General features: G+C 40.2%; 1 protein-coding gene across 1 annotated transcript in view; it reads right to left on the bottom strand.

Moving 5' to 3' along the window:
* Window positions 1-963, bottom strand: part of dhdh.2 (dihydrodiol dehydrogenase, tandem duplicate 2) — a 6,181-nt gene extending 5,218 nt beyond the window's left edge. Inside the window, exon 1 of the mRNA XM_020592371.1 lies at window positions 824-963. Within this exon, the coding sequence (XP_020448027.1) occupies window positions 824-913 (90 nt within the window). The 5' untranslated portion in view covers window positions 914-963. The remainder of the gene's footprint in view (window positions 1-823) is intronic.
* Between the last annotated feature and the right edge of the window lie 9,173 nt (window positions 964-10,136).

Genomic DNA, 10,136 nt, shown 5'->3' with positions numbered 1-10,136 from the left:
AAGACCTGTATGGAGGAGTGGGCCAAAATCCCTGCTGCAGTGTGTGCAAACCTGGTCAAGAACTACAGGAAACATCTGACCTCTGTAATTGTAAACAAAGGTTTCGGTACCAAATATTAAGTTCTATTTTTCTATTGTATCAAATACTTATTTCATGCAATAAAATGGAAATAAATTATTTAAAAATCTAACAATGTGATTTACTGGAATGTTTTTGTAGATTCTGTCTCACAGTTGAGGTGTACCTACGATGAAAATTACAGATCTGTCCATTCTTTGTAAGTGGGAAAACTACAAAAACTTATTTGCCCCACTGTATATATTTAGAAATTCATAATCTATCATACCCTAAGAGATTATCCGGATCTGATCCAGACACAGTTTGTGTTGTTCTGGACATCTTTTTTTTTTTTTTCTTTCAAGAGACCCATTTGTTAGCCACTGTTGTGCCTTGATTAAGGTACACGCGCTCTCTAAGTGCAGTTGGTTACGTAGGCTACGCCTGCACACCTACCGTAATTATTGAATAATGGAGTGCAAACCTAAATGCCCATTTAGTATGTGGTTTACGGTATAAACAAGGAAGTCGAAATGTTCAATGCACAAAATCAGACTGACTTAGCTCGATAAAGCTGCAGATTGGAAAAAGATGAATTGTGTCTTTATGATTCATTTATTAACAGAGTTTGACAGTCGGCTTACCCTTAGCCTGACAGCGCACACGGAGCGAGAAGCCGCACTGACTTTTGTGTTGGAATAACCGTGGTGCGTTTGAATAAATCACAGAATGTGTTTGTGTATATACATCTACGGGCACTAATACCTGATGTTCTTCAGCATGAAGAGTTTTCAGAGCCATAGTGAAGTCGTGACTGATCTTCCCCGTGCTACAGATTCCCCACCGAGTTGCCATGTTGGAACTGATCTGACAGGTCGTGTCAGCAGTGGCTGCTCTCAGCCACAAGGTGGAGACACAGTATTAACTTGGACAATAGGAGTTTTTAGCACAGAAATTGCATGATGCTGTGGTGCTGATGCTGATTTGTGCTAATAGAACACAAATGTCTTCAAAATGATCATAAGACAAGCAACACCAGAATAAATTGTCTTATTTTTTCTTCTTCCTCTAAGTGAACCTCCCCACCTGAATTCAGAAGGGCCCACTTATATGTTATTCTTCTTATTGAAATTTATTTTAAACCTACACTTTTCTATTTCACTGTTGGTCTTTTACCTTTCTCCCTCCTAACTACTGTGCATTCATGTTGCACTGGCATTTGCTTTTCCATTAATGAATAAATTAATGACAAAACAACCGATTAGTTAATGAATAATAGTCATTTGATCTTTTATCCGATATTACTGATTTCTGCATATTTTTACCAGCTAAAGTATCATAGCATTGTGCCTTATGTGAGGTAAACTGACAATTATATTGCTTGAAATTGAATAAACTCTTTATTAAATAAGTAAATGAAATAAGTTAAGGTTATGGTACAGAAACAGCACAAAATATACAGAAAGAAATATTTATTTAAGCATTTATAATTTTATACTTTTTCTTTTTTAGAAAATATCTGCACTATTCATTAACCAAATCCATGAGACAGATTCCAATATGTAGCCTAAAAGGTGGAGAACAAGTGTAATTGAGCCATACTCTTTGCCAACTCATGAAGCTTTCTCTGTCCTAACCTTGAAAAGCAGACAGTGCAACCTATTTTTGTGTTGAGAGCATGAATCTATTTGTACACCGCTGCAAGGGTCATACATGACAGGACACTGATTGAAATGAGCCGCTCGAAGTCTCCTTCTCGCCAGCTGATATTTGAAATAAAACATGGCTTTTGCAGTCAGTCCTCTATTGGATTCATCAATCACACACCTCACAGTGACAGCTGGGGTTTCCTGTAAAGGGCCGGATGGTCTGACACAATATGGTTGCTTTATTTGTTTACATTTTATGTATTTGGTTTAAAGCATGTTTTCAACCTGATTATTTATACAGTATCAGTATAAGTTAGAAGCTTAGAGTATTTGTCTTGCACTGTAATTTGGCACTCATATCTGTTCACATTGTGACTATGAGGTAGAATTATTTATCAAGGGTGTATAGAAATGCTAAAAATATATACATAGTATTAACAATTGCTCTGATATGATTGGCAAGTGCACCCACGTGGCTCCATAATTTACATAATTTATTGATTGTATTTTTAATGGCAGCTCAAAATGTCATCCACAAGTCACAGTTGCTTCAGTGACAACAAGTCCTCCTGGCTCTGCTAAAATTTTGTTTGAGTGATCTGCTTATATCAAAGATCCACCATGTGCCCTGAGCAGCACCCTTTGTTCCATCTGAGTAGGTTTAGGTCAGGTGAGAAGACTCAGCTTTGGAGTAATGTCACTAGCTGTCCTGGCCAGAGACAACTCCCGCCTGTTTCCTCATTGCATCCTCTGTCAGTAAGACAGAGTCTGCCCATCTATGGGCTCTTCCTAAGTCCTACAGTTGAAGAGACAGTTTAACAGGACAGAATGACCACAGTTTAATTATGCACATTAACAACAAAGCATAAATTACTGCATGTCAGAGCAGGGAATAAAGATGAAGAGTATGTAAATTTACACATGAAGCAAAACAAATAGTAATAATAGCATCATATAAGCTGGAGAGCGGACCAAGGCATATGTGTATAACTATTCATTTAAATTGTTTTGTAAAGTTCCAGTACTGCAGTAATATCACTAAATTTCAGTGTTTTTCATTCAAACTCATCTTACCTTTGAAATGGCAGTTTGGGATGTTCAAAAAGCTTCATTCTTCTAAAGACAAGTACACAGCTCCCCTTTTACCATGACCTAGCTTTAAGCAGGCACTGCCAAGTAAAACCTGGTGCTGGTGGTGAAATTCAGAGGGACGCACGGTTCAAGCTGAGGGCATTTCTTGTTGTTCGCAATCAGTGTGATAGAAAACTGTATGGGGAAAAGAACCTAGAGGGCAAAAAGGAAATGCACTTTTGTGTTAATCCAGTTACTCAACTCATAAAACATCAAACACAGTAAATCTTTGCCTGAAATGCTTCAGTTTAATTAAATGTGAAAGTAATTAGAAGTCAACTCAGTCATTTCTTAATTAAGCAAACTGTTCCTGCACAGGACTAGCATATTTTAATAGAGCCCTTTGTGCTGCTGATGACAGCATTGTTTGGAAGTCAAGCAACAAGTGAAGAGGCAAAGAAGCTCATCCTTGTAAAAGGGTGAGCAGCAAATGAATGAATGAATGCTAACAATACTGCTGTTGAGTTCAGTTCAAATCAGTTTTAAGGTCCAGTAAGTTCATTTCACTTCCATCATTTTAATGCACTTTCTATCAGCACACTTTATTTAGGTCAGTTCAGTTGTGCCCAGCTAACTGGTGTCACTTTTTGATTACAAAAAGAAATATGAACTATGATTTTTGTTTTTAGAAAATTGTCAAATATGTTTTATAAAGCTAAGTAAAGATAAGAAAAAACTCTTTCACATGTATAGTATGATGTTCTTACTGAGGAATAACTAGCTGTGAGATATTTGGTTACATGTTCCCCTGCCAATTTTACAGTATTACTGTATTCTCTGGGGAGGATTTGGATTAGTCTGACATTTTAAAAATAAGTGTGGGATCTTCTGTGTGAAGAATTCTTCCCGGAGGCGTTTACACTTTGAACAGTTCACTAAGTTTCTTGTGTTACACAGAGGATTCGGCTTTTCTTTTATTAGCAAGCAGTTTCAGTGGCCAGGTTTTGATCGTGGAGTCATGCCGTGCGGTTAATGATACTAATCTCAGTCTCACCTCTGCTACCTGGCCTGCATGCTGAATCATACTTGAGTCAAGGAGCACCCCTGTGGACTGGATAGACTCTGGCCTCTCAGGGTTGAATAGGTGGGGTTGTTATGAACCATACAATTTCCTGTCCTGGAAACAGTATGTTCCTTCATAGCTTATGCTAAGGTAAGTTAACAAGATGTTGTTTGTAGCCTTATATTTATCGGGCAAATATGAGAGTGGTATAATTCAGCTCCTGGCAACAAAGTGAATAAGAGGATGTTCTTAAATGTCAAACTACTGCTTTAAGTATTAGCATGAATGTGTAAGAACAAAAGGAGTTTTGAGCCGCTCCTTTGTGCTTTCACAACCCCACATATTGCTTCTTAGATGACTTAGGAGCAACAAAACCCAGTTTTTTTTCTGCATTTTATAAATTTGCATTTTCATAATATACTACAGAAGAAGATTAATATTCTCTAATTATTACCTTCCAGTTACCTTCCTATTTGAAGCATCAATTCTTCTTCTATTTTGTTGTATTAGTGGTATACCTAAACCTGCAACAACCCCTACTGCCAGCAAGTGGTCACTATGTACATTCATGAATCCTTTCAACCTTACCTCTGCCAAGAAGACATTGTTGCTCTTGGCAGCAACAATGAGGCTTTTCACCTCTCTGGAGTTCACTGTGAAAGGTTTCTCACACAACACAATTTTTCACAGCCTTGAGGAACTTTAGACCAATGCACTAGTGCTCTGCATGCAGCACTCCCAGGTACATGATGTCTGTGAGATCACACATGTTCCAGACTCAGCTTCAAGCTGTAACACCAACACATTATTATCCCTGCCTGTACAGCCTAGCTCTTAACTCACTAGTGTCTTGGTCCACAGCCAGCTCCTCATAGCTACCATAAGCCTCAAGAATACTATGCTTCTTGGCAAACCCTTTGACATGCTCCCAGCTCCTCAGTGCAGTCACTGCTATGTGTACGTACATAGGAGAGAAAATCACAGAAATGCATTCATCACAGTTTTACTCAGCAGCTATGTTGCTATGTATGTTCAATGCAATGCAGACATCCGGTCTGACAGTGAAGATGTAGTGAGTTTGTGTGAATAGATCTTCACAGAGGTTGCCATGTTGAACTGGATGACAAGTGACAAATGAGCAGGGTGACGCTTTGGTAAAGATCTGAGCTGCCGGCAAGTTGTGACCTTGTGAACCATTGCACACTCAGGGGAAGAAACATACCAAACCGTCATATCGCATAACCTATGGTATTCCTCCTGGCTCGTGCATTTACATGCTAGAGAGGCAGGATGTGCCACCTTCCTTCTGCTCTCACCCTGAGGTAGCTGGTGTGACAGGCACACAACTTGCTGTGTTGTTGCCATTGTTTGCCTTTTAATTAAGAGGGAAAGGGTTCAAATGTCTCAAACAATCTAAAACAGGAACATCATAGGGCGCTTTCCCATCTTTAACACACTGAAGGGAAAGTTCACAGTTCGATGTGTACAGGCCAAAGTTCACTAGGAGCTCCTTTGTTTCCAATTGAGAGAGGTTCTGATTAGCCTGCAATGGTGTGACACCCGCAGAGAAGCGATTAAACTCAAGTCTCATAGCGTATGCTGGGATAAATACATTTGCTGGGTTCACGGAATGCTCACAGGATGACTATGGACAGAGGACACGGTGTTGTCAGAGGAGTTTACCTTCTCTCTCAGGTTTTGTGGATATGGAATGGCTCATTGTAAGGAATTATATAAGGGGATGCAAAATCAGGTAAACCTTCCAGAGGTCATGTAGCATTACTTGACGAGTAAAGAAAAAGCAGTAAACTTATATGTCAGGATAGTTACATATAATGACAGTAATTCACCAAATATGTGAAATTAAAATTTTTTCTGTCTTATAACATACTGGATATACATTTAATAATGCTATAAATTTGTCAGATATTCATTATCTTGTCCAGTCATTCTAGTCTTGAGTATGTGTGTTTTTCTCATTTCCTGCATGGTGACTGGATTTACTTGAGAACTTAATGTCGGTGTTAGCCACATCCCAATTATAAAAGAAAAGGAATTTTATGAATGACTCTCCTCTGCTTCCCTTTTGTATTTCACTTCCAAATGAATTCTGGGAGCTGTGCACTGTTGTCATAACAACAAGGTACCATCTGGGCAATTTGTATGCAAATGGAATCGGGCTTGGCCTCATATCCCTGTCTATACCACTGGACCTGGTCTTTACTTGGGGGGGCTGTATTTCTGTGGTAGGAGCTACATGGTGACATCACCACAGGTGTTAAGTAAGGACAGAGGCAGAAGTATGAGGTAGGTGGTGTAACCTGACAGGGTAAGTGCAACTAAATTTTGAAGTGGTGTGAAGCAATGAATTAGTTCTGTGCTGCCTGACTCAACTGCCAGCAGACACACAGCACAGAGGCTCAGGTGGTTAGAGAAGAGGGGTTGAACAGGGGAGGGGCTTGGACAGGGTTGCCCAACAGCAGTGCACTACTCTCACCTTCATCTGAGCCATGGATGCAATTTGTCAAAGGAAACTTCAGACTTTTCTGCTGAAAGTCACCCTTCTCTGTATTAGGTTAAGGAGGAGACCACATTGGTAAAGTGATCTTTGAATGAGGTTTGAATGAAAAGTGGCTGAGGAGTGGCCAACACAGGGTTACTGAGCCTGCTGAGCATGGGCCAAGGTGGCTGTAAAGATGGCTTCAAAAAGTGAATGATGATGAACTGGGTCTTTCAGAAACCTGGCTTATGGAAGGAAGCCAGCACCTAGCTAGAGTGACTGCCTTCCACTGCTATCACTTCTTACTTATTTGATTAAGATTTCATGCATCATCTGTCATCTGTGTCCTGAGGAGAGGCAACTGAGGGACCAAGCAATTGGTCACAACAGTGTCCTCAGAGGGGGCAGGTTGTTTTGCTCTGAAGGTGCTTGATCACAGCAGACAGTTTTTTTTCACGCATTGTCACGCCATTTCATCTGTCTTGCTGTCAGAAAGCCTCTGTGCCCCTGTGTCACTGACAAAGCACCAGTGTTATTTTAAAGCCTCAGGAATGAAATTCGTTAATGATCATACCAGTACTTATAAAAACTACATTTTAACATCTGCAGTGTTAACTATCTGTGGGCATTTTGTATTTTGTATGCTTTGTAATGTTTTATCTCAATGCCTGCTTTGTGTTTAGCACTTTGACTTGCCTGTGTGCTACACTTATCGTGTAACAGCTCCTTACTTCATCAGCAGCTTTAAGTTAATAAGAAACAAATAGGACTAGAAAGATAATCCTATTTTGATTGACTCAGATATGAAGACGGTTTTCCTTCTTCCTCCAGCTGTGAGTGTAAGAGCCATCTTTGCGTTTGTGTGATTTTTAATTTTTTTTTTGGAGCGGGAGAGGATCTGTATTGCAACAGTTATGGGAGCACCATTATGCCTTCATCTCCATCTCAAGGTCACTGCAGAGGAAGGGTAACAGGCTAGACAAGCGCCAGGAGGTGCCAGCCATTTTGAAGGGAGGTTAGGAGCTTGATGAATCCAGGGAGGGAGAGGGAAGTGTGCAGTGAAGATTAATAAGTCATTCTGTCAGTGCTACAGTGTGTTCTGATGTGTGTGCAGGTTTTTTCCCCTTCCATTATAAAAAGTGTTACAAAGTGAGAGTGAGAGGAGCAAGCAGAAATGGGCACTGTGCTGGCCCTTTGAGAGTCCTATCTTTGTCTGCAGCACACACACACTGGGAGGCTGAGTTTTGCAGCGAGAGCAAACTGGACCAGCACTGACTTAGAAGCCCATCATCTGGATGTTAGTACTGATGGGGAGGGGAGTAGAGTGGGTCCAGCCATACATAGAGGTGTTATGTCAAGTTACCATTGTTCATTTCAACCCACTATTCATGTATTTTCATGGCCTCTGTCAGCCTAATCCACATTTTCTATGGTGAGACATGTTCTCTTCATATGCACTGACATGGCTGAAAACACTCATGTACATGGACAGCAAAGGCATGTTAGGCACCACATCAGCAGGCTAGTTATCATATGATAGATATTTATTCTAATCAGTATTTTGCATTTAATCACTGGCTGCCTGTTGCACTGTTAATGACAGAGTACAGAACAAGCTAGCAGTCACCCTGTGTGCATGTTCCTACTGAAATGAGCAATGTGACCTAATCCTCACATCCACAATCCAACATTGTCTAACATTTATATCCCATTTACCTTGATGTGGTCTTTATATACAAAGTAAGTAATACCAGTTAGTACTCACAACCAAGGTTGGGGGAAAGAATGCAGAAAAAAATGAGTTTCTCAGTGTGAGCTTTCATGATTTCAGTGCTAAAATGTGTTTCCTCTTTCCTGTAATGTTTACATCTAATGGAACTGAAAGAGAATTGTACAACCTGCAGATAAAGCCCTTTGAGAAGGGGTTTTGGTGAACATTTATTTCTGTGTGAGTACTAAAAGTCTCGAGTCTATTAGTGTTGTTGTTCCCCTGTACTATCTGTCTCCATTAAGATCAACTTGAATCCTGGGAACATAGGACACACACTCATACCCTCTGTCTCTTTTTTTCTCACCATATCCCTCGCTCGTACACACATACAAAACCAAAAAGAAATTGCGTCTCTATCCATGTCGACAGTGGTGCCAGTTTGTATCAGCTCTTTCAGATTGTGTGTGGCGATAAGGAGTCCATCACAGAGCCCCTGCTGAGGTGAGAGTGATAAACATGGCAGGAGCCAAGACGCTGGACAGATGCCAGCCTCTATCACCCAGCGGATTATGTCCATTTAGCTTTGAGGAATGTCCATTATGAAGTGTAGATCCATCGACTGCACAGTGTTCTACATGTCCAGACGTGAAGCAGCATCAGGGTCGTGATAGCTACATACACATGTAATGCAACTGAGGTGAAGGTCCCTGTGATCAAAGGTTTAACTGATGTGAAACCAGGTTTGGCAGTGATAATAAAAAGATGATGGTGTTGGATACCAAGACAGCATCATCATTAAAGCTGCTGGTGAATGAGAGGTTGGCTTAGAGCATGTAAGCAATGCATTGCATTAAGAGAGAAGAAGCTAAAATGTTATAGATACAGATATAACAGCGCTAACATAAAGATAAAATATGGATCTATGCATTCTTTATAAGAAGTCTGTGAGTTGAATCAATAGCTTTATTAATGATTTATAAAAAACCCTTTCATTGTTAGTTTTAATCTCTGTATGGCGAATGTTGGAAATAAAAACATAACTGGCCTTGTCCTTTGAACAGTTTAGATCTTTTTCTAAGAAGCATTTCCTCAGTATGTGGTGGATCCTCTCAGAAAACCCTTCTTCTACCATGTGACAGAAAAACTGTCCAGTGCGAGGAATGTAGTAGTTTCACCCATCTTTTGATTTGCCACTCCATCAGTGATCTGTATCCCGCCTGTTGGCCAGTCACACTGGCTCTGCTGCCGGGAGGCTGAAGCCATTAAGCAGCCAACACACTCCACTGCATCTCCCTGTTTAATTGCCTGATAGGGCTTGTGATATTTTTATCAACAATCCTGTGGTGCATGGCTGCCGAGAGGGGAGCAGTGAATGTATGTGTCTTTACGTGTCATGCCTCGCTACGTCTCTGACAAGAGAGCTGCCTGCTTACTGCAGAAAACCCTGCCACTTCTCTGCACCTGCATATCAAAATGTGTAACCCAGCCTCTCAGATGTGACATAGCACAGAACAGCCATAGCTAAATACAGTTTTTGCTTTGACACCTGATCATCACTGTGCATCATGATGATGAACCATGTCTCCAGCACTTTCAAACCTTGTTCCACCACTGTGGAAATAGAAGGATGTTTTCATATGGTTGTGAAGTTTAAAGGATAATATCAGTGATATTCCTTTTTCCCCATGAATTCCATACAGAGGCTAAAACCAACAACTAATTTTGTGTACTCACCATAATTTTTGTAAATCCAGAACCTAACAGAAGCTAACAGAGTACTGTAAACACAGCAGAAATCACACACATGAATAGTTGTCTTAATTGAGACTGTAAAAAACAATGGCCACTCTTAGCCTTTGTGTGTTTTTAATAGATTTCAGACAACAATGTGCAGTATGTCTGCAGCACAGGCAAATAAGCTGAACCAGGTTCTGGATTCACAGGCATTATGTTGAGTAGATGAAATTCATTGTTGGTTTTAGTTTCTGTTTGGCATTTGTGGAAAGTAATCAAAAATAGAAAATCACCTGCTCCTTTAAAAATGGGTTTGGAAAATATGGTGGATCCATTTATCACTCCAAGCT

The sequence above is a fragment of the Monopterus albus genome, unplaced genomic scaffold (genome assembly GCF_001952655.1).
Source record: "Monopterus albus unplaced genomic scaffold, M_albus_1.0 scaffold17.1, whole genome shotgun sequence".
Classification (NCBI taxonomy): domain Eukaryota; kingdom Metazoa; phylum Chordata; class Actinopteri; order Synbranchiformes; family Synbranchidae; genus Monopterus; species Monopterus albus.
This window is presented reverse-complemented; position numbering and strand designations above follow the sequence as displayed.